The 25,699-nt window shown below is 43.8% G+C and overlaps 1 protein-coding gene across 7 annotated transcripts in view; it reads right to left on the reverse strand.

Moving 5' to 3' along the window:
* Positions 1-25,407, reverse strand: part of SETD4 (SET domain containing 4) — a 43,433-nt gene extending 18,026 nt beyond the window's left edge. For 2 of the 7 annotated variants that reach the window (XR_010318728.1, XM_023548421.2), the window contains exons 1-6: positions 22,860-25,402; positions 19,388-19,483; positions 16,936-16,973; positions 14,627-14,715; positions 12,500-12,929; positions 9,242-9,416 (exon numbers count right to left, since the gene is read on the reverse strand). Coding sequence is in view for 1 of the 7 variants with exons in the window: in XM_023548421.2 (XP_023404189.1) it covers positions 9,242-9,416; positions 12,500-12,929; positions 14,627-14,715; positions 16,936-16,973; positions 19,388-19,483; positions 22,860-22,932 (901 nt within the window). In the remaining 6 variants the exon portion in view is untranslated. Of the gene's footprint in view, positions 1-9,241; positions 9,417-12,499; positions 12,930-14,626; positions 14,716-16,935; positions 16,974-19,302; positions 19,484-22,859 lie in introns of all 7 variants that reach the window. The other 5 variants (XR_010318730.1, XR_010318729.1, XR_010318731.1 and 2 more) reach the window with 5 other exon arrangements.
* Between the last annotated feature and the right edge of the window lie 292 nt (positions 25,408-25,699).

A 25,699-nucleotide genomic window follows, 5' to 3' on the forward strand; every position in this document is an offset into this window, starting at 1 on the left:
TTGAAAAGATCAGTAAAACAGACAAACCACGGGCTAGACTGACAAAAGAAAACCCAGAAGAGACAAATACCAAATTAAGAAATGAAACTGGTAACATTACAACCAATCTAACAGAGATAAAGAAGATCATCACTGATTACCATGAAAACCTGTGCTCCAACAAATCGGAAAACCTAGATGAAAGGGACAAATTCCTAGAAAGACACTGTCACACTACCTACCCAAACTAACACAAACTAAGGTAGAAAATTTAAACACCCATTACAAAAGAATAGATTGAAGATGTCATCAAAAAACTGCCAACAACAACAACAACAAAAAGCCCAGGATCAGATGGCTACACTGGAGATTTCTACCGAACATTCAGAGACGAGTTGACACCAATCCTACTCAAGCTCTTCAAAAACATAGAAGTGGAAGGAACACTACTGAACTCTTTCTATAATGCCAGCATAACCCTGATACTTAAACCAGGGAAAGATATCACAAAAAAGAAAAAGAAAATTACAGACTAATATCCCTTATGAACACAGATGCAAAAATTTTCAACAAAATTCTAGCCAACAGACTTCAGCAGCATATCAAAAAAATTGTACACCATGATCAAATGGAATTCATACAAAGATTACAAGAGTGGTTCAACATTAGAAAATCAATCAATGTAATTCACCACATAAATAAAACAAAAAAGAACCATATGATCATATCAATTAATGCAGAAAAGGCGTTTGATAAAATTCAAAACCCTTTCCTGATTAACACTCAGCAGAATAGGAATAGAAGGGAAATTTCTCAACATAATTAAGGGCATATATGCAAAACCAACAGCCAACATTATACTCAACAGAGAAAGGCTGAAAGCCTTCCCTTTGAGAACAGGAACGAGACAAGATGTCCATTATCACCACTTTTATTCAACACTGTACTGTAAGTCCTAGTAGAGCACCGAGAAAAGAAAGAGAAATAAAAGGTATCCAAATTGGAAAGGAAGAAGTAAAACTATATTTGCTGATGACGTGATCCTATACATGGAAGAGCCTCAAGATTCCACAAGAAAACTGCTGGAACTAATAGAAGAGTTTAGCAATGTTGCAGGGTACAAGATCAACACACAAAAATCAGCTGGGTTCCTCGACACTGACAAAGACTACTCTGAAAAAAGTTTTCAAAAAAAAAAGCCCATTTACAACAGCCCCTAAATTGATAAAATAACAAATTCCTAACCAAACACATAAAAGACTTATACGATGACAATTACAAAACACTTTGTACAACCTGCGATATGCAGATGACACAACCTTGCTTGCTGAAGTTGAAGAGGACTTGAAGCGCTTACTGACGAAGATCAAAGACCACTGCCTTCAGTATGGATTACACCTCAACATAAAGAAAACAAAAATCCTCACAACTGGACCAATGAGCAACATCATGATAAATGGAGAAAAGATAGGAGTTGTCAAGAATTTCATTTTACTTGGGTCCACAATCAACACCCATGGAAGCAGCAGTCAAGAAATCAAAAGACGCGTTTGCATTAGGCAAATCTTCTGCAAAAGGTCTCTTCAAAGCGTTGAAAAGTAAAGATGTCACCTTAAAGGCTAAGGTGGCGCCTGACCCAAGCCACGGTATTGTCAATCGCCTTCCATACATGTGAAAGCTAGAAGAGGAATAAGGAAGACCAAAGATGCTTTTGAAGTGTGGTATTGGAAAAGAATGCTGAATATATCACGGACTGCCAAAAGAAAGAAAAAATCTGTCTCAGAAGACGCACGATCAGAATGCTCCTTAGAAGCACGGATTGCAAGACTATGTCTCACACACTTTGGCCATGTTGTCAGGAGGAATCGGTCCCTGGAAAAGGACATCACGCTCGGTAGAGGTTCAGCAAAAAAGAGGAAGATGCTCAACAAGATGGACTAATACAGTTGTTGCAACAATGGGTTACGCATAACGATTGTAAGAACCCGGCATGGTTTTGTTCTGTTGTACACAGGGTCACTATGAGTCAGAATCAACTTGATAGCACCTGACAACAACAACAACTACGTAGAAGAGATTAAAAGAGACATACAAAAACGTAAAGACAGCCAGTGTTCGTGGACTGGAAGTGTAGGGTAATGCTATTCAGCTATATGCATCCCCTCCTAATGGAGGCAGCTTTGCTCTTCCCTGAAGCATGCTGGGGATGAACTCAAGATGAACTCAGGCTAAGGTACAAGGCCAGGAGTGGCATGACTGGGCCAGTGGCCAAGGCTGAGGAACGGCTTGTCAACAAAAAGAAACACCTCTGGGCCTGGATGTGTAGTCCCTTGAAGTGCTGGCCACCCAGGGACCTGGAAGAAAAACAAACAAGCTTTAGGCCCAGCGGGAACTGTATGTAAGCTTGAGTCCCTTGCTAGGCGGTAGCAGAGTGCTACTCTGGTCCAGTCGCTGCCATGGACTGTCCTGTACATAAGCTCCCCAATAAACCCTATGTCCCGACTGCTGGTTCCAGAGTCTTTCTTTGGTCTCTAGGCTACGTGGCTGACCCTGGGTCCAGACGCCGCTGCGTTATCACTCAACAGAAGACATAATGAAAATGTCAATTCCACCTAAAACAATCTACAGATAACAATGCAATCCGATACAAATTCCAACGTTCTTTACTGAAATGGAATAACTAATAACCAACTTCATATGGATATGTAAGAAACTCTGAATAGCCAGAACAACATTGAAGAAAAAGAACAAAGCAGGAGGCCATACACTCCCCGATATCAAAACATTCTATCTTAGTTATGTAGTGCTGCTATAACAGAAATACCACAAGCAGATGGCTTTAACAAAGAGAAATTTATTCTCTCACAGTCTAGGAGGCTAGAAGTCCAATTCAGAGGGTCAGCTCCAGGGGAAGGCTTTCTCTCTCAGTTGGTTCTGGGGGAAGGTGTTTGTCATCAATCTTCCCCTGATCTAGGAACTTTTTGGTGCAGTGACACCAGGTTCAAAGGATGTACACTCCTGGCTCTTTTTGCTTGGTGGTGATTAGGTCCCCATGTGTCTCTGCTCCCTTCTTTTATATATCAAAGGAGATTGACTTAAGACACAACCTAATCCTGTAGATTAAGTCCTGCCTCATTAACATGATAGAGGTAGGATTTACAACAGAGGAAAATCATATCAGATCACAAAATGGTGGACAATCACACAATACTGAGAATCATGGCCTAGCCAAGTTGACAGATATTTGGGTGGACACAATTCAATCCATGACATTCCACGCTTTGGCCCCTCCAAATTCATGTCCTTGCAATATGTAAAATATAATCACCCCATCATATTATAGCAGAAGTCTTAAATCAACTCCCAAATCCAAAAATTCCTCCTCATCTGTGAAATCTAGAATACAAGTTATCTGCTTCCGAAGTACAACAGTGGAACAGGCACAATTTGACATTTCCATTACAAATAGGAGAAACTGGAGGGAAAGAAGGGGTAACAGGCACCAAGCAAGTCAGAAGGACACATTACATTAGCCCTTAAGGCTTGAAAATAATCATGATCTCTGAGACCATTTAGGCAATGGCCCTCCCCTCCAGATTCTGGGTGTTGGCCACACTCTCTGGATTCTGAGTAGAAGTCCCTCAGCCCTGGGCTTCAGCTCCATCTTCCAGGCCCACTGGAGCAGCAACTCTGCTCCCTCACATTTGGGCAGCCCCATTCTCTTAGTCCATCTGAGTGGCTACCTTTTTCTGCCCCTTGGGCATGGCGGCCCCACCCTTTCAACTTTGGGCAGCGGGTCTGGCCCCATACCGCTGGCACTCATGAACGGTAGCTCCATACTCCAGAACTGAGTTGGTGAAGATCTGACTCTGAAACCCAGGAGGCTTTGCCCCCACCCTTAGAAACTCCAGAGGCTATGGCTTCACCCTTTGAGACCCCAGAGATCATGGCCCTACACTTTGAGACTGAGGCAGCTCTGCTTCCTGTGTTTCTTGTCTCTTCAGCTTCTACTTCCTGGCCCCTTGGGCTCTAGGCCCCTTGGACCTCACCACCCATGTCTGCCCTGCTGGGGCAAGTGTTCCAAAGTTTTTAGCTCTACCGGTATGTGCCTGGAGGCACCTCACTCTGCAAGTAAACTTCGGCTGGAAGGCACTCAGCTCTCTTACTCTGTGGGTCAGCAAGCCTAGCTCCACCGGTAAGTACCCAGGGGCACCCCACTCTGCCAGGAAGATTCCTGTGCAAAGGCACTCAGCTCTCTCTCTCTGTGGGTCAGCTCCAGTGCTGTCTTGCACTGGTTTCCTGGTTCTGTTGCTGCTTCTTGTCGTTTGTGTAATCTCCAGTGTAACAGCTCTTCTCATTTCCTTGAGTCCTCACCAGAATTGCTTCTGATGTCCATAGTTCCACCAAAAGTCTCCTCAAGGCAATCTAGGCTTTTAATATTAGGCACTTTAAACTCTTTCAGCCTCTACCCATTCACAGTTTCAAAACCACTCCCACATTTTAGGTATCTGTTAGAGTAGCACCCCATTCTTGGTACCAAATTCTGTCTTAGTTATGTAGTGCTGCTGTCACAGAAATACTATAAGTAGATGGCTTTGACAAACAGAAGTTTATTCTCTCACAGTCTAATAGGCTAGAAGTCCAAATTCAGGGTGCCAGCTCCAGGGGCAGGCTTTCTCTTTGTTGGCTCTAGAGAAAGGTCCTTGTCATCAAACTTTCCTGGTCTAGGAGCTTCTCTGCTCAGGAACCCTAGGTCCATTTCTGTCTTAGATATCTTGTGCTGTTATAACACAAATACCACAAGTGGATGACCTGAACCAAGAAATTTATTCTCTCACAGTCTAGGAGGCTAGAAATAAAAAATTCAGGGGGCCAGCTCCAGGGGAAGGCTTTCTCTCTCAGTTAACTCTGGAGGAAGGTCCTTGTCACCAATCTTTCCCTGATCTAGGTGCTCTGCGGTACAGGGACCCCAGGTCCAAAGGATGTGAACTCCTGGCTCTTCTTGCTTGGTGATAATGAGGTTTCCATGTATCTCTCCTCCCTTCTGTCTTTTATATCTCAAAAGAGATTGACTTAAGACACAACCTAATCTTGTAGATTAAGTCCTGCCTCACTAACATAACTGTCCCTAATCCTGCCTTATTAACATGGGAAAGGTAGGATTTACAACACAGAGGAAAATCACATCAGGTCACAAAATGGTGGACAATCACACAAAACTGAGAATCATGGCCTAGCCAAGTTGACAGATATTTTGGGGGGATACAACTGAATCCATGACACACATACTATACCCAAACCCACTGCTGTCGAGTCCATTCTCATAGCAACCCTATAGGACAGAGTAGAACTGCCCAATAGAGTTTCCAAAGAGCGCCTGGTGGATTCGAACTGCCGACCTCTTGGTTAGCAGCTATAGCACTGAACCACTACGCCACCAGGGTTTCCACATACTATACAGCCACTGTAATCAAAACAGCCTGGTACTGGTTCAACGACAGACACACAGACCAGTGGAACAGGATTGAGAGCTCAGAATTAAACACAATCATCTGTAGACAACTGATTTTCTACAAGGGGTCAAGGTCCATTCAGTGGGGCAGAAACAGTCTCTTTAATAAATGGTCCTGGCAAAACTGGATATCCACCTGCAGAAAAAATGAACAGGACCCATACCTAACACCACACACAAAAACTAACTCAAATTGAATTAAAGACCTAAATGTGAAATCCTACATTATAAAATTCCTGAAGGAAAACACAAGGAGAAAACTATAGGGCCTAAGCTTTTACAAGAACAGGATAACAAACATTACAACAAATACATGAACAGAAGACAAAATAGATAAATGGGACCTCATAAAAATTAAATACTTATGCTCATCAAAAGACTTTATCAAGTGTGCAAACTAAAACCATAAAATTCTTAGAAAAAAACAAGCAGGGTCAACGCCGTCAGTCCTAGCTTTCAACAATGCATTATTTAATATAATAACAAAAGCACAAATAGTAAAAGGCAAGATAAATAAATGGGACCTCATAAAAATTAACTTTCATTCATCAAGACTTTGCCAAAAAAGTGGAAAGACAAGCTACCGACTGGGAGAATATCTTCAGAAACCACGTATCTGACAAGAATCTAGTAACCAAAATACATATGAAACTTTGACAACTTAACAACAAAAAGACAAATAACCCAATCATAAAATAGGCAAAGGACTTGAAAAGACATTCCACCAAAGAGGACATTCAAATGGCCATCACACACATGAAAAGGTGCTTAGTGCCATTAGCCATCAGATAGATGCAAATCAAAACCATAATAAGATGCCATTTCATTCCCACTAGAATGGCTAAGATAAAAAAAATAAACAGAAAATCACAAATCTTGGCAAGGATGTGGGGAAATTGGAACCCATATCCATTGATAGTAGGAATGAAAAATACTACAGCCGTTGTGGAAAACAGTGTGGCAGTTTCTCAAAAAACTCAAAATAGAACTACCATGTTGTTGCTGTTCTTAGGTGCTTTCCATTTGGTACCAACACACAGCGACCCTATGTATAACACAATGCAACACTGCCCAGTCCTGCACCATCCTCACAATTGTTGCTATGTTTGGGCCCACTGTTGCAGCCACTGTGTCAATCCATCTCCTTGAGGGTCTTCCTCTTTCTACTTTACCAAGCATGATATTCTTCTCCAGGGGATGGTCTATCCTGAAAACATGTCCAAAGTACATGAGACAAAGTCTCACCATCCTTGCTTGTAAGGAGCATTCTTGCTGTACTTCTTCCAAGACAGATTTGTTGGTTCCTCTGCCAGTGCATGGTATATTCAATATTCTTGGCCTGGCAATCTACTTTCAAAAACTAGCCAATAAAAATCCCATGAATCACAACAGAATGTTGTCTGATACAGTACTGGAAGATGAGCCCCCTAGGCTAGAAGACACTCAAAATACACAATGGCTGCAACAATGGACCTGAGCATACCAACGATCATGAAGACGGTGCAGGACTGGGTGATGCTTCATTCTGTTGTACATGGGATTGCCATGAGTCAGAGCCAACTGGTCAGCACCTAACTATAACAGAGTAACGAGGGATTTTTTATTTTTTAAATTTCATCTTATATTCCTAGGTTTTTTTTTTTTAAATACAAAAATGACTAAAATGTAAATTTTTCTTAAATTCATTTATTTTACGAATGAACATTTCATAGCCTTCAGTATTAAAGCTACCAGGATTCTGAAAATATGAAACCAATCTTTTAGTTTTCTAAGACAACAAACAAGGCCAAGTTTTTGCTTTTCTACTTTTAAGAAATAACATTAGTATTCAGCCTATAGGATGGAGGAGCATTACCTTGACCAAGCTTCTATTTCCACCAGAACTTACATTAAAACTTCCTCAAATTATAGACTTCTTAAATTTCTGGCCATTTCTTTTTAGCTTTGAAAACTGTTTCTGCTGCTTCAGGAGGAGAAAAATCAGTCTTCTATGTACTGTTTTTAATACTATATTTTGAATTTTTTTCATACTATAAACTGAATAGCTAAATTATTATTTTTTAAAAGGGTTTTTGTTTTAAATACCAATGATGATGGCTAGTTAATACACTGCAAAAAACATAAATACAATCAATAGTTCGTTGTGGCCTTGAACTCTGAAAACAAGGACTATTTAATAGATTTATCTCTGTTGTCAACATGATGCCCTGCACATAAAACAAACACTAGCTGCTGTTGAGTTGACTCTGACTCATGGTGACCCCATGTGTGTCAGAGCAGAACTGTGCTCAATAGGGTTTTCATAGCTGTGGCCTTACAGAAGTAGACCACCAGCCTTTGTTCCCAGGTGCCTTTGGGTGGATTTGAACCACCAACCTTTCGGTTAGCAGTCGAGCACTTAACCATCTGCTCAATCCAGGGTTCCTAAGACCGAAAAAAAAAAAAAAAAAACTCACTGCCATCTAGTTGATTCTGACTTATAGCAACCCTATTTTTTTTATGGTGTAGATTAGAACTGCCCCATAAGTTTTTCAAGGTTGTAAATGTTTACAGAAGCAGACTGTCACATCTTTCTCCTGTGGAACTGCTGTTGAGTTCGAACCAACAATCTTTCATTAGCAACTGAGTGCTTTAACCACTGAGCCACCAGGGCTCTTTCCAGGTTTCCTCACAAAGCCAAACCAAACCCGTTACCATCGAGTCAATTCCGATTCACAGTAACCCTACAGGACAGAGTAGAACTGCCCATACGGTTTCCAAGGAGCACTAGGTGGATTTAAACTGCTGACCTTTTGGTTAGTAGCCAAGCTCTTAACTGCTGCACCACCAGGGCTCCTCCAGTGTTCCTAGTAGGTGCTTAATAAAATTTTTGTATACTTTTATTAAATATTAACAAATATTTTGAGTTTTAATGTTTTGAGTTGTTGATCTCTAATCCTGCTATCTTCAGTGACAGTGAGCCCTAGGAGTGCACGGTTAAGTGCTAGGCTGCTAACCAAAAGGTTGGTGGTTTGAACCCATCTAGCTGCTCCGTGGAAGAAAGGCCTGGGAATCTGCTCCCACAAAGACTACAGCCTAGCAGTTCTAGTCTGTCACATAAGGTCACTGTTGAGTCGGAATTGACTCAACAGCACCTAACAACGACCCTACTTATCTTTAGTGACAGTGACAATGTCTTGATACGAAAATCTCCATTTCTTTCCATCTGTTAATATTTATGTCCTTAACAGTTTTCTTTCTCTTTCATTCTGTCTTCTAATCTAATGTCATTACGCTTTTCTCATTTCTTATCCTCAATATCAAGCAACCTAAGCTTTGCAGTTTTTACTTCAACACTGAATCACAGTCGGTAGGAGTCAGGCGGGGCCTACCTAGGAGAAGACAGGTGATGTGCACATGTGCTCAGGAGTCCCTGGGTGGTGCACACAGTTAACTGCTCAGCTGTTAAATGAAAAGTTGGAGGTTCAAGTGTGTCCCGAGGTGCCTCAGAAGAAGGCCTGAAGACCTACTGCTGAAAAAATAGCCGCTGAAAACCCTATGGAGCACGGTTCTACTCTGACACACATGGAGTTGCCATGAGCCGGAGCTGACTCCAGATAGAACCAAACCAGTTGCCATCAAGTCGATTTCGACTCACAGCAAATGGTATACGCTTTAAAGTTTTGCTGTTTTTACTAAATCTTAAAATAACCACATCTCCAGAAGGGAAAATTATATCGTTTTAGTGATAAAACCAAAGTCGACTCCAACCTCTTGAGACGTAAACACAGGCATGAGGATTCCGGGTGGAAACAAACCCATATTCCAGGAGCAGACGGTGGTTATCGTGGGGGCCATAGCAGATGAATACCTCCTCATGTTTTCTACAACTTGACACGGCAACAATTTCGTAACAGCGAGTTTTCTCATTAAACGCTGCTTTTACCTACAAAGGGAAAATTTTTCAGATCCTTTCTATGTGTACAAAGGAAAAGCTGATTACATTGCTGCATTAATTGGTGCAGACGCAGCTTTCTAATGCTCATCAATGAATTTAACCACATGTGAAGAAAATTAACAAAAAATGCCCAGTCTGCACTTCAGCCCTCAAGCAGCATGATCATGGTTAATACAATCACGTGGATTTTGCAGTAATGCTGTTAATTACAAGGAGCCCTAGTGGTACAGTGGTTAAGCGCTCAGCTGCTAACTGAAAGGTCAGTGGTTCAAACCCTCCAGCTGCTCCATGGGAGAGAGGTGTGGCACTGTGCTTCCATAGACTGTTGCTGTTAGGTGCCGTCAAGTCGGTTCTGACTCATAGCAATCCCATGTACCACAGAATGAAACACTGCCTGGACCTGAGCCACCCTCACAATTGTTGTTATTGTTGTTGAGTGCTGTCGAGTCAGTTCTGACTCATAGCGACCCTACATATCATAAAACAAACACTGCCTGGACCTGCACCATCCTTACAATTGTTGTTATGCTTGAGCCCACTGTTGTAGTCACTGTGTCAATCCATCTTGTTGAGGGTCTTCCTCTTTTCTGCTGACCCTGTTATTTTACCAAGCATGATGTCCTTCTCCAGGGACTGATCCCTTCCTGATAACATAGCCGAAGTCTGTAAAGACGCAGCCTCGCCATCCTTGCTTCTAAGGAGCATCCTGGTTGTACTTCTTCCAAGACAGATTTGTTCGTCCTTTTGGCAGTCCATGGTATATTCAGTATTCTTTGCCAACACCACAATTCAAAGGCGTCAACTCTTCTTCGGTCTTCCTTATTCAGTGTCCAGCTTTCTCATGCATATAATGTAATTGAAAACACCATGGCTTGGGTCAGGCACACTTTAGTCTTCAAGGTGACATCTTTGCTTTTCAACACTTTCAAGAGGTCCTCAGCAGCAGATTTCCCCAACGCAATGCATATTTGATTTCTTAGCTGCTGCTTCCATGGCTGTTGACTGTGAGTCCAAGTGAAAGGAAATCCTTGACAACTTCAATCTTTTCTCTATTTATCATGATGTTGCTCGTTGGTCCAGTTGTGAGGATTTTTGTTTTCTTTATGTTGAGGTGTAATCCATACTGAAGGCTGTGGTCCTTGATCTTCATCAATAAGTGCTTCAAGTCCTCTTCACTTTCAGCAGGCAAGGTTGTGTCATTTGCATAATGCAGGTTGTTAATGAGTCTTTCTCCAATCCTGATGTCCCATTCTTCTTCATATAGTCCAGCTTCGTGGATTATTTTCTCAGCATACAGACTGAATAAGTATGGTGAAAGGATACAACCCTGATGCACAACTTTCCTGACTTTAAGCCACTCAGTATCCCCTTGTTCTGTCCGAACAACTGCCTCTTGATCTATGTACAGGCTCCTCATGAGTACAATTAAGTGTTCTGGAATTTGCATTCTTCTCAATGTTATCCATAATTTGTTATCATCCACACCGTCAAAAGCCTTTGCGTAGTCAATAAAACACGGTAAACATCGTTCTGGTACTCTCTGCTTTTAGCCAGGATCTATCTGACATCAGCAATGATATCCCTGGTTCCACGTCCTCTTCTGAAACCGGCCTGAATTTCTGGCAGTTCCCTGTTGATATACTGCTACAGCCTGTTTTGAATGATCTTTAGCAAAATTTTGCTTGCGTGTGATATTAATGATACTGTTTGACAATTTCCTCATTTGGTTGGATCACCTTTCTTGGGAATAGGCATAAATATGGATCTCTTCCTCCATAAAGATTACAGCCTTGAAAACCCTATAGGGCAGTTCTACTCTGTCCTATGAGGTCAAGAGGAGTTGGAATCAACTCGAGAGCAATGAGAATTTTACAGGCTGTTAATTACTAGGTATAACACATGGAGAAAAGCACCAAGAAGGCCCAACTGTTCCCTGCACTTAGGATGGGTCCGAGCATTGAGTTCCTCTTCTGAAGCACCAAATCCCAGCACAGATGAAAATGAGTAAAAGGTTGAAATTCCTGGCTCTCTGGGGAGATGGTTTTGCAGCATCAGTAACAGATTAGGAGTTTCAGGCATTCTAAGGGAGATTCTTTCATGATTTTTAAGAGTCCCTTTCCCCACAATATTCTTCCATTCAGCAAACATTTACTGAGCACCTACTATGTTCCCATTTCTTAATAATCATCTAAAGATTTCTACTGTATTAGGACGAGTCCCTTGACTCTTCCCTTTTTTTCATTTTATTTTGTAAATCATCCTTGTTTTACCTATAAGACCCATTAAGGGAAGCTGGGACAACAAATCCAATAAGGCTTCTCAGACTATTGCTCAATTTTGTAATAGCAAGGTTACATGGGGTGCCCATGTAACTTAATCACAGTATTTACCATGACCTGGGTATGGGGTATTTCCGACCATCATAAAGCCAATCGGCATGGCCTGCACACACAGCGTATTAGCTGCTTCGTCTGGGGTATTCCACTTGGCATTTAAAGAAGGAGGGTGGTCTCCCTTCTCAGGGTACACAAACTTCAGAGCAGTTTTTATAGTCCACCAGATGAGCTGTCCCCTCAGGGACAACCTGCCATGTGCCTGGATAACGTACAGCCGCTTGTGCTAAGCACTGGAGTTACAAACAGGAACCAGGCAAAGTCCCCACCTTCAAAGATTTCAGAGCACAGCAGGGGAAGAGGCAAGTCCATCTGTGTCATGCTCTGACAGCGATGCGTCCAAGTGTAAAAGGGAATGGGACTGGAAAGCACGCAAAGCTTCAGCCCCCCTTCTGGAAGGAGAAAGAAAGACTCTGCCACAGGGGGGATGCTGGGGAAGACAGGCCAGGGGGTACAGTATGGGGCTAGACAGAAGATCTGAGGAACAGGGCAAAAGAAAAAGGATGCCAGCAATGAAAGTGGGCTAGGAAGAAAAAACAGAAGCACACCTGACAACAGGTTCGTCTAAGAGTTTAACTAAAGCCAGCTATGCCTGGTTTTGTTTACAATACAGTCACGGTTTTACACGTTTGAGTCCTTCCTATCCAAACAGAATGTGCCCCCGGATGGATTTCTCACCTGGACGTCCGGACTGTGGTTCAGCAGATCCAGGTACGGGGCGAGCGCACATGTGTCCGGCTCTGCAGAGAAGCATCTGAGCTGCCTGTGCCTCAGGTACACCGCTCTGGTGTTAACAGTGCACCAGGCCCACAGAAGGGCGCTGTAGGTGAAGATGTTTTCAACCGCCTCTGAGAAGAGAGGCTGCAGGGAGGAGAAAAAGTCTCTGAAGGATGTAAAAAACTCCTGAACGCGGGTCCTCTGCTCTTGAGCCTTTGCTCTTAAAGGCCTGGGAAGAAGATTCACCACTTCCGGTTCCCAACAAACAGGGCAGGTGTAGGTCTTGGGTAGCGTCTCCAGGTAAGGCTTCCAGGAAGACTGGTCCCCAGCATGCTTTTCTAAGACTAGAAAGGTGCACAGGGCCAGCAGAGGAGATGGAGGTGGCTTCCACCTGGTACAATTAAACAGGTTTAAAAGAATTACTGTTACTCAAAGTATAGAATAAGCTAAATGTATAAATACCCTAGTGGTTTGTTTTGCAGCTAGATGGATTATGCTCAAACTGTCAATCACACCAAGTTTAGTTAAGGGACTTAACAGTTTCTTCCCTCCTCAGCCCTTCAGTCTGTGAGGGACATCCTCACTGCAAGTGTTCTGAGAAAGTCCTACTGATGAGAGAAGAACTGAACCACTAGATTAAGTACCAAATCTATTTAGAAGAGATTCCTCTTTGTAAAAATCTCTTTGCTTCCACCTTTAGATTTCCAGTTTGAAAACTTGCTACAAGTCCACTTGTATCACTTAGATAAGAACATAAAAATTGGTGGAAAAAAGCTAGACCCACACCACACAATACAGGAGCCACCAGCTAACCCAAAAATAAAACCAAACCCATTGCTACCAAGTTGATTCTGACTCATGGCAACCCCAGGTGTTACAGAGAAGAACAGCTCCATAGGGTTTTCTTTACTGTAATCATTTCAGAAGCAGACTGCCAGACCTTTTTTCCATGGCACCACTGAATGTATTCCAAACTGCCAATTTTTAGCTTAGCAGTTGTACACAAATCATTTGGGACCTACCAACTAGTTATATGTGGCTATATAAATTTTAATTAATAAAAATTAAACAACATTTAAAATCAATGGACTAGTGGCTACTACACTGAGTAATACAGAATAAAACATTCTCATCACATCAGAAAGTTCAACTGGATGCCACTAACCTAGACCAAACAATGGATATGCTTATTACACACTTGTCATACTTCTGAACCTTTTATTTCTAACTTCCCTTGCTTGGCTACATTACATACTTTTATTTGTTTGCACAGTTACCAATAAAAATACATCATGGTGCATGCAAGGACTGAGCAAATACTTCAAGGTCTGGATTTGTATATTACTGAACTCTCTACGCAAAATTTCAGAAAAATACAGAAAATGTAAATCTTAAGAGCATCCTTGCCTTTACTCCAGCCTACAAGGATACATCTGCCCTTTTACAAAAACATTCTGGGGTAGGAAAAAATCCAGAATTTACCTTGAGATTAAAAGACAAACTAGACAATCTCTCAACCTTCCTAATTTAGAAATCCCCCTGTTGAGCATCTCAGTCACCCTACCCTTGGAAAGCCCCCAAAACCAAGGCCCACCATAACATGCATCAGAAAATACTCCCCAGCTCCCTCTATGCATCCTCTCCTCTGTGCTAAGAAAAACTAATTCTTTCATAAGGTCGACATCTTTTCATCTGAAGAATTCAAGCAAATACAAGTAAGGGTAAAAATAAAAGAAAATAACATTTGTCAAGACCTCCTGTGATGGTAGAAAGGTAGGTCACTGAGTTGAGACACTGTGTCTGTGATTCACACATACCCTCACCATCAAGCTTCATTTTCAGATAAGTGATGGACCAGGACTCAACCCATATTCCAGGCAGCCCAGAAAAACCTTAAAATTTCAGTTGACAATGAATTAAGAACAAACTTCATGGAACCAAATAAACTTTTCAAATAATTTGAGATATTTATTACTTATACAAAGGGGTTGGGTCTTAATGAACTATGTCTCAATGACATACTGGCCAATGACAAAGACCTTAAGGGACATGCACGACCACCATACCAACACAGGCACGATCACTTACTTGGTAATGTATGCCCCTAAGTAGCTTCTAATCACCGTGTCTGTGCTGAGCAGGCAACTCTCTGGCAATGAAATAATCATCTGTCCCACCTTACCAAAAAGAAAGTAAAGTTTAAAACACTCATGCTTTGGAATTACCTGTCAGTTTTGTAAAATCACTGTTTCCACCATTATCTACGAAGACTCCACTAGACCCCAACCACGGACTGATAGAAAGCCCACGTGGTCTCGCTCCCACATCCCTGAGTCAGCAGGTATAGGCAAGGCTGCTCCAATGCCACGTACTACATCCCCAACAAGAGCTACAGGTTAATGATATGACCCACTACCGTCAACCTTTCTCCTGGAAGGAATGGGAGACAGTTTGACAACTTAAATTATAACATTCCTTCATTTTTTTATGGCGGGAAATAGTGCTCCCTAAGGTGGTGTAGGAAAACCTGGTGGTGTAGTGGTTAAGTGCTACAACTGCTAACTAAGAGGTCGGCAGTTCAAATCCACCAGGCACTCCTTGGAAACTCTATGGCGCAGTTCTACTCTGTCCTATAGGGTCGCTATGAGTTGGAATCGACTCAACGGCACTGGGTTTGGTTTTTTGGAAGGTGGTGCAGTGGCTAAATGTCTGAATCCACCAGCCACTCCTTGGGGGCAGTTCTACTCTTCTTCTATAGTGTCACTATGAGTCAGAATTGATTCGACGTCAACAGGTTATGGGAAACAGGCAGAAACCACCAAAAATGATTGCATCCAGTGAAATCCAGGGGCCCAGTGACCACTCCAGGCAAGAGCCTACTGTCTACATCACCCGTTACTAGCCAACTAGCTAAAGAAAGGGCAGCCCACCCAGCACAGCAAAAATCTAATTCTACCACTTAGAAAAGTTTAACTTTGAGTTTCTCTCATCATAATACAGGGAAAAAAAAAAAATTAAGATGGAAAGTAACAGACACCAGAAACAAAGCACTAAGAAGCCAGACTTAAAATCCTGCCTTCATTACCACTGGCACCCAAGTTTGACTAAAAATCTCAGCCACTCCAAGAGCAAATCTTCAGGGTTCAATTTCTGGATTCGTCGTCAGTAATGCAAGATTAAACTGGTGATCGCTGCAGTCCCTTCCAACCCCAAAATGCCACGATTTTCTGATTAATATAAAAGTCACTCAGTGGAAATGTTCTATATCTTGACTGGGGTGTATCCTTTTGTCATCAAAACTCACCAAACTGTACATTTCACCAAATGCAAAATATGTCTTAGCTAAAAAAAATTTCATTTAAAAAAGAAAAAAATACATTTTAAAACACATGTGAGGCAATCTCCAAGTATCAACAAAAACTGTTGCTGTGTGTCACCAAGTCCTTGAAAAACTAGCATATCTTAGGCCAATAAATTTAAGAGATTCAAAATTGAAAAATAAATAAATAATAAGTAAATGAATTAACTTGAGTTTTAAGGAAGATTTTGTATTAGGAATCCTTTAAATCACACAGAAAGAAAAAAAGGGACCGTGGAGGTTGTCTGTCACCCTGCCTCCTCCTGTGACAGTGCCTAAGCAGCAGCAGAGAGGAAAGGAGCCCTGCGGCCCCCCAGCTAGGTGAGGCCGCCCTGGGCCTGGCCCGGAGGCACTGCTGGCTCAGGCCTATACTTCCTGCACTGCGCACAGCCTCTCAGAGGAGAACAGCTGCCCCGGCCCATGTGAAAATGACCTCGACTCAGAGTCTGCTGCGGCAGGCTGCTGGTTGCTGCCCCAACACACCGCTTCTCCCGCTCACCAACCGAGGGCATGGTGACAGGGACGGGGCGGCTCGCGCCGTTCCCTGCAGTCGGCTGTGGCTGTGGACTGACTTCTGGCTAGGGAGATTTCCACAGGAGTTTCCTCACAGGGAAGAAGCCTGACTTTCTTCACCCAGCCTGCAGCTGATGCTCCCTCTAGCATGGATGGGGACCAGGCAAGGAGCCTGGGACGCCCTCTAGGTGCATGGACAGGGGACTGCAAGAAACTTGGGGCGCCCTCTAGGGGCACGGGTGGGGGGCTGCAAGGAGCCTGAGACTCCAAGGGCCACAGGGGCCCTGGTCTGCCTACTCCTTTCCCAGAAAGCAAAATAAGCTCCACTCTGTTTAAGCCCTTTTACTTTGAATTTGTCTCTCAGGTGCCACAACACTTAATCATACCTGATAGAACTATATTCAAAGATATCCACTAGGTAAGTTAAGAAATGCCGGTAAGTCAAAATGTTTTAAAAACGTTTTGAACCACAAAACAAAGCAGGAAAACCAACAATGAGTTTCAAGGATAAAGGAGAAATTCTGACCTGCAGGGATGTTTTGCTCATCAGTCCCCTTCCTGTACCTAGGAAAGCAAAGAAATAACAAGGATAAATCCTGCTGTGTCCTCAAGGCCCTAAAGAGACGACTTTGCATTAAAAAAAAATGTTAGTAACTTCAAAACTACACAAAGCTGAAGCTGTTGAGTTTCTCTCCACCTTTGACTCCTAGGGGAAAACATGGTATCAGGAAGCCTCATGCCCTTGTGGCTTTATAATCCTTGTAGGGTGCCCTGTAGGGGCAGTGGTGGTTCAATGGTAGAATTCTTGCCTTCTGTGCAGGAGATTCCCAGCTAATGCCCCTCGTGTGCAGCCACCACCCGTCTGTCGGTAGAGGCTTGTGTGTTGCCTCAATGCTGAACAGGTTTCAGCGGCGCTTCCAGACTAAGACAGACTAGGAGAAAAGGCCTTGTAATCTACTTTCAAAAATCAGCCAGTGAAAATCCTACGGACACAAAGGTCCAGTCCACAACTGATCATGGGGAGGCACAGGACTGGGCAGTGTTTCAGTCTGTTGTGCATGGGGTCGCCATGAGTGGGGAACCAACTGCACGGCAGCTCACAACAAGATGGCCTATCATATGAACCAACATGGACTTAACACAGATCTGTGCTGGGCCTCTTACAAGAACTCTCACGCTGGGACTCCCTCCCTCAAGCAGGAGGCCAGTCCTGATTCCCATCCAACCTCAGTGCTACTTTTATCCTTACAAGACCCAGCCTTCCCCAATAACAATCTCTGAGGGCCCTCTGGTTGACTGACCAGCAAACCCCACTCCAGGTCCCAGAAAGCCTGTGGATTACATCCTTCCCTCCCCAGCCAGGTAGCCCATCACATGAGCTCTGCCTTGACATGGGTGAACACAGCGGGGATCTACAGATCCAGGCCAGCCGCTGCCTACGAGCCAAAGCTTTAGGGGGAGGCCAATCATAGTCGTAACCTCACCAGCCGCACTTCCAGCCCACCAGCTTCCTGCAGCTCATCTCTCCACGTGGAGCCTCCCCTCTTGGGACAGTCAGGTGAACTTTCAGAGGATGCTCGGGTGCGGCGCTTCCAGCAGACTCAGGTATTATAGGACCTAACAGGCCTAGAGCTTAAACACTCATCTTTTCATATTCATAGTCTTTGACCTTTCTTCTGTCAGCTGGGAGGGAATATAATTCCACACAGGCCAACCCCTGCAGGACTTGAGGAGCTCCTGGGTCACGGGGGAACTACAGCCTTGAGTCAAGTGTTTGGCTAGTCGGAGTTAGTATGTCCTAACACTTGATTCCTCATCCAGGAGCATACTGGCTGCTCGGACAAATGGTTTTGGTTTTAGGAACTTATTTCATTTGTTTTGTACATCCCATGGTGGCATTAATCTTCCCTGTGGGCTGGAATCCTTCCTGAATCAATTACTGATGGGAAGATTTTCTTCTATAGAGTCATCCTTCAAAAGACTCACGTGCTAATTTACATCAAAGTTTCTCTCCCAGACATATATGAACAGAACCTGGCATATGGAATAAATCTGGAAGACATGTTACCAATATTTCTACAATATACAGTTCAGTATCAAAGAATATATCATACTAACCTGCACTTCCTATCATTTTTCATTTTTTTTACTGGATAAACTAAACCAGGTAGAAAGTGGCCAGAAGGAGCTTATAAAAGTAGAGCTTATTACAAACTTCTCATTGCCTTCAAATCTCTGCTCTCTTAAATTCACATGGGAGGCCTGGATTTCGGCAGTGCCTTTCGTATTGACAGGAGACACACAGGGTTCTGTCCAAGGCAGAGATTAGATGAGAGACTAAGGACAGAATCTCAATAGCTATGTGGGAGCCTTGCCATTCTCCTCCCCACACCAAGATGTATTCCTCAGAATCTTATTGATTTTGACTGAATCCCAAAAATATCCCCTCCTATCATACTTGATGATATAAAAATATATAAAGCACTCAGAGGAGGTCCCTTGCCTCCAGAATATAAGCAGCAGGCTGTGATCATAGCCAAATAATTTAGCTGTAGCACCTCCAGGGCCATGAACCTAGAGTTAGGCCCCAGGCAAGTTGTCCCCACTCATAAAACTGGAAACTCTTCCCTGCTCCAAATTATAAACAGGTGATTTATTTTTGGACATTCCATCTAAACCATATGCCAATTCCTGCTTGATCGCCATAAACCTGTCCTTCTTAAGCCAAAGTGATACCCACGAAGCAGGTGGGCCTTAGGCACAGCTAGTCCACTCCTGACAAGCCACTTTTAATTCATTTTTAGAACAAGATGACATACGATAAACATTACAGCTCCAAGGCAGGAAGCCTGACACACAACAGAGGCTGTGCACCACAGAGAGCAGCGCTCACCTGGAAGAGTCACCCAGGCGTTCCCACCACCTGCGCCCACGTTTCTCATATAGAAAGGTCATGAGAGTCAAACACCAGACTTTACCTGGAAAACGAGCAGGTATTAAATTTGTATCTTCAAACTTCCTATCTTTCAGCCATTTCTTAAGCTCTATAAATTCAGACTTGTAGCTCTCATTCACTAATCAGGAGAAGAGAGAACAGACAGTGATTAAAGTTAACTATATAATCAGGTCACCATTTTTTAAAAATCTCTGATGAACTGTCTCAGGCAGACAGTCATATTATAAAAGGAAATAAAATTTTTAAAAAGAACAAATAGTGTAAACTAGCTCATAGGAACCCCATGTGTTACAGAGTAGAAATGTTCCATAGGGTTTTCTTCTTAAAAAGCAAAGATGTAAGTTTAAGGACTAAAGTACACCTGCCCCAAGGCATGGTGTTTTCAGTCGGATCATATGCATGCGAAAGCTGGATGATGAATAAGGAAGACAGGACAAGAATTGATGCCTTTGAATTATGATGTTGGCAAAGAATACTGAACATACCATGGACTGCCAGAAGAAATCAAGAGATCTGTCTTGGGAGAAGTACAGCCAGAATGCTGTGGAAGTGAGGATGGCAAGACTTCGTCTCACACACTTTGGACATGTTATCAGGAGGGACCAGTCCCTGGAGAAGGACATTATGCTTGGTAAAGCAGAGGGTCAGCAAAAAGAGGAAGACCCTCAATGAGATGGACTGACACAGTGGCTGCAACAATGGGCTCAAACACAGTAATGGTTGTGAGGATGCTGCAGGGCACGGCAGTGTTTCGTTCTATTGTACACAGGGTCGCTATGAGTCAGAACCTACTCGACAGCACCTAACAACAATAATCTTTGAAGAAGCAGATCAACAGGCCTTTCTTCCCTGGTGCCACTGGGTGCGTGTGAACCGAACACATTTAGGTTAGCAATCGAGCAGAAACACTTTGCACCACCTAGGGACTTTCTCATCCACTAAAAAAATGACTATAATCAAGAAGACAGACAATAACAAGTGTTGGGGAGAACGCAGAAGAATTGCATCTCTCATAAACTGCTGGCGGGAATGCAAAATGGAACAACCACTTTGAAAAGCAACTTGGTAGCTTTTTAAAAAGTTAAACATAAAACAAGCATATGATCCAGCCACTCCACTCTTAGGTATTTACCCAAAAGAAAACAAAGCATATGTCTATATAGACCTGTACACATACGTTCACAGCTTTACTGTAATAGCCAATAACTGAAAACAACCCAAATGTCCATCAGCAGAATAAACAAATTGTGAAATATTATTGAGCAATACAATTGACTATTAATGCCCATAACAATACAGAATCATCTCAAAATTAAGCTAAGTGAAAGAAGCCAGATAAAAGAAAATTGTGAAATATTTTTCAGCAATACAATTGACTATTAATACATGTAACGACATGGAATTATCTCAAAATTAAACTAAGTGGAAAAAAAAAAACTGAAAGAAGCCAGATAGAAGAATATACAGCCATGCACCACGTAACAGCCAACTGCATAGGCATCCACTGCCCCATGAGGTTACATCCTTTATTTTATTTCTACAGAGCAGTGAGTAATAACAGGCCTGGGATTCTAATCTTTGTTCTGTCATAAGTATGCTGCATGACAAAGTACCTCCCTGGGTCTCTTTGTCTGCAAAGAATGTCTCCAACATCCTTTAAGGCTCCGAAGTCAGAACCGAAGCTTCACGACTGAAGGCCTGTTTACCCCAGGTCGGTGGGCTACCTGGTGTGGGTTTGGTTCATAAGGATGTGAGAGTGGTGGGGCCCCGGAGGACTAACCCCCAGTCCTCACCGCCTGGGATCACCACCTCCAAGGCTGCACACACCCCTCCTACCGACCCCGAAAGCACACAGACAGAGCGGACTGGCTTCCAGAGCCGAGTGGAGGCCACAGGCTTGGGACATAGGAACCCAGGGCTTCAGCAACCAGAGGAAGAACTGGAGGAGCTGCAGCTTGACGAGTGCTGTTGTTCACACAACATCCTATTTCACAGAACAATCATGGACGTTAAATGATGCAAGACTGTATACTGTATAATTCCACTTCTGTAAAACTCAGTAAAACAAACTATTCTATAGTGATAGCAGGTAAGTGGTTGCCTAGGGACAGGGTGGAGAACATTCAAAGAGGGGTGGGAGAAAGGGATTACACAGGGAAACAAAGAAGCTTGTAGGGTGACAGAGATGTTCATTATCTTGACTGTGGTGAATTGTTTCAAGGGAACACACAGATATTAATCTTTATCAAATTGTACACTTTATATATGAGACATTATGTGCCAATTATACCACAATAAAGTTGTTCAAAAAAAAGGCTTCCCAAAATGTTGTCAACAAATTAGATAATAGAGTTTATGGTAAGAGCAATCAATCACTGAGTGTTTACTGAGTATCTACTACACATGGCACTCTGCTAACCACTGTGGGGCATGCTCAACAAGTTCTTTACCCTCAAGAAGTCGACTATTTAGCTGGGAAACAAGATTTCCAAGAAAAACAATTGGAAAGCCACAAGGGCCTTAAGAGTGACTCCCAGTAAGCATACACCAATTCAGACAAGAGCAATATTAGTGCCAACTGTAGAAGACATTACCAAGAAACTAAGAGCTCAGCTAAGCCTTGAAAGCTGGAGAGAAACTGGGCAAGAAAGGAAAAGGAAAACAGGTGTTCTAGGCTGCAGGAGAAATGCAAGGAATGGCACAGAAATGGAAGTGTGTGGGGTACGTTCAGGCAGTAGTGAGCAGAGATTACACTTTCAGGACATGGAGACCGGAGCATGGAACCCCCTTATAAAGGAGGGCAGAATGCCTAGCAGGAGTTGTTCAGATATCATGCAAAAAGGGTATGAGGATCCCTGGAAGCTCTTTAACCAAAAAGGCAGCATGGAAGCAGTCCTTTAAGAAAGTTAGACCGACAGCAATAAATGCAACAGCCAACAGGGAAGAAAAACAAGGGGGGTTTTCAGCCAAGAGCCAGTTGAAATCATCACGGTGTACAGACAGAAGCCAACCTGGGAAAGGACACTGGCTACAGAAGGTAAAAAACAGTTAAAGACTACCTCAATGGTGGTGCTGACATATTTGGGGTCAACGAGGAGGAATGTTATTAATTTTTGTGAAAACAATAATTGCATTTATGTAGTACTTCCCAGTTGGCCAAGCACTTTCACATACAGTATGTCATTCAGACTAGGTTATACTGAATGTGAAGTAACTAATTTATATCCAAACAGTGATATCCAACAGGTGACAAGAGCTCAGGAGTAAGGTCAAAACAGGAACCTGGGAATCATCCCCAGAGAAGACAGAGTTGGAGCAATGAGTTAAATATATCTGTAGTCCTACAAATGTTTAAAAGAAAAGAGTACTCTTTCAAAAATGTTGTCTTTGAAGATTATCCACATGCCTCTGATAAAAGGTACGTGTATGAACAGACACCAATCAACAAAGGATGCCTATTTTGAACACTGACCCCAAAGGAATCAAAACTATACCTCCTCTCGATTCAGAACTTCTGAAGAGCTTTCGTCTTCTGATCCGGCTTGTTCTCCCTCTTCCCTTCGGCATACTAAAATGCAGCTTCTGTTTAGGTCAAAAGCATTTTCTTTAAGTTTTCTACTGTATGATATAATCACCAATCTTCGTACCTATAAGTATTTAAATACACAAATGCATACAATTCAGTAAACTATTTCTCTAACGAGTTTCTACGAAAGGCTTATGCTGTGAGCTAAGTCATAATTCCCTGTACAGTAATGGACTGCCCTTTACATTGGTCCCTCTAAAATAGCTTTATCTTGAGGTCCTACTTAAAAAAACAAAAACAAATCTGTTGCCTTTGAGTTGATTCCAACTCATAGTGACCCTTTAAGACAGAGCAGAACTGCCCCACAGCTGGTAGATTTGAACTGCCAACCATTTGGTTGGCAACTGAGCTCTTAACCACTGAGCCGACAGGGCGCCGAAGTCCTACTAAATGCTGATTAATCATGGAAATCCTCATAATTGATTTCAGAAATGTGCACTTTGGTGACTTATACATTTCAATTCTAATCAATAGTTATTAAGCACCAACTTAACTATACTTAGATATAAACATTCTATTAAAGAGTAGGCAATAAGCCACCATCAACGAGGAAATCTTAGGGGAAAAAAATCCCCTTTCAGTACGGAGTAAATAGTGGGGTTTGTTTTTAAGATACCAAGATTCTGAAATAATATAACTAAATGGGTACTTGAAACAGATTAGGGAGAGAATGAGAACTAAAAACACAGACAAACCAAAGAGATAATCGTAAAATCTATAATGGCTACTAGTTTCTACAGGCTATTTCCCTGCAAGCATAAAAAATGAAACCCAGTAAACACACCAGTACGATACAGGCAGTGGAGTATTATGCAAATGTTAATTAGAAGAAAAAATGAAAGCTAAGATGTAAAAATGTCCAAGACCCATTAAGTGAAAAGGGAAAGCTGCAAGATAGTATAAAAGAAAATAACCTTTTTGTGTTTGGTTTTGAGCATATTATATATGCCTATAAAAGAGAAGGATTTTGAGAAAAAAGGAAATTAAAAAATGTGCTACCAATGGTTACCTGTGGGGATCTGGATGGAGAGTAAAGGCAGAGGAGGTTGTTACTTCTTTTACTTTTGTATCCTCCCATGTTGTGGTTTACATGTGTACAGAGGTGACATAAATATGATTACACACATGTATATATATGTATTTTAACCATGTAATTGTTTTACATCTACATCTAAAAACTACTAGAGCAGAAATGAATAAGAACACCAGGCACTATTAATACATTTCAGCACTGTTCAGTTCATTGCTTGACCCATGGAAAGTTGACGAGTCCAGTCTCAGCACCAACGCGCAGCGAACCTCCAGCCCCCGTCCCTGTAGCTCTGCGTCCGTCCCTGCGGCTCGGTGCCGGTCCCTGCGGCTCTGCATCCATCCCTGCGGTTCTGCGTCTGTCCCTGCGGCTGGGTGCGCACACCGGCCGGGAGGCCCCCATGAAGACCAACGGCCCCGGCCGCGCGCAGGCAGCCCCGGGTCGGGCGCCCAGAGTGACAGCCACTGCTAATGGTGCCGTCGGCGTCCCCACAGCCCTTGAACTCCAGGCGTGAGGTCATCCTACCGTCCTGGACACACGGCGCCACCCGCCAGTTTCCGACCAGGTGGACATAAGGCGCCGGTGGGTTACACACTAGGGCCTTCGGCCTTGCGCACTCCTCAGTGCGCCTGGACAGCAGCTTGTTAGGTGAAAATTCGCTAAATGAACGGCTTCCAAATGATGTGGGGTTACTGTTGTGCACAGTGTAACGCCAGACCTCGTAGGAGGCTATAATTTGAACTCAGCTCTCCTTTCTACATTGAATAAGAAAAATGAAAGATTGAGCGCCACTCGGCTTCCGTTACCTGGGCAGCGAGAGAGCCCCGCCCCCAGAAGTCCTTCCGGCTCACCTCGGGGTCAGAATCCAGCCTCCACGATGGTGGAGGCAGTGGCCGGGCCAGAGCACGTGGAAACCAAAAACAAGGCCTCAGATGAACGCGAGTTGAAGCAGCAGGCCGAAGCCGGAGAGACCAAGCGCCATCATGCCACCTCGAGTCCTCCAAGTTCGAGTACCCAGGTTCTCAGTCAACCAGGCGGAGACCTCCCTCCGCGGCAAGGCTGCTTCCTTCCAGCGCGCGCAGGCGCGCCTGTTCCCCTGCACTTGCTGCGGCCGCCAATCTGTGCCGAGGGCACGACCCCCTCCTCACCCCGCCCACGCCCCAGAGCCAGCCGCAAGAGGCCGAGAAAACCTGTCTTCTGCAGCTCGAGGGAGAGACCTCCTGGGAAGCGCGTCTCTGCCCTGGCCTGAAGACAGGCGCCCGTGGTCCTCCAAGCTCAGTCTCGCCTCTCGGCCTAGTAGATCCTACCCCCTCCCCGCTTGCCCGGCAGGCATCGCCCCAGCAGCTCCCTGCCCGGTACCTCCCCACCCCTCCCTTGGCCTGAATAGCCCAGGTCCCAGCCCTCTGTCCGGCAAGAGCCCGCCCAGCCCGTGCTCTCTGCCCGGCTGGCGACCTTCCGGCTCCCGGGCCACCGCGCACCGTTTTAAGCCTGCCAGGCCCCGGCCCCGCCCTGTTGCCTGGTCCCGGACATAGCAGGGCCGGGTCCCGCCCCCTCACCCGAATAGCCCCGCCTCATTGCCCACCCCCGGAAGTAGCAGGTCCGGGTCCCGCCCCTTCGCGCGGATAGGCCCCCCCCATTGTGCTGCTCCCGGAAGTAGCAGGCCGGGGCCCCGCCCCGGTGCTAAAAGCTCCACCCTGTGATAGATGGCGTTTCGCGTG

This window comes from Loxodonta africana, chromosome 20 (assembly GCF_030014295.1).
Source record: "Loxodonta africana isolate mLoxAfr1 chromosome 20, mLoxAfr1.hap2, whole genome shotgun sequence".
NCBI classification, from domain to species: domain Eukaryota; kingdom Metazoa; phylum Chordata; class Mammalia; order Proboscidea; family Elephantidae; genus Loxodonta; species Loxodonta africana.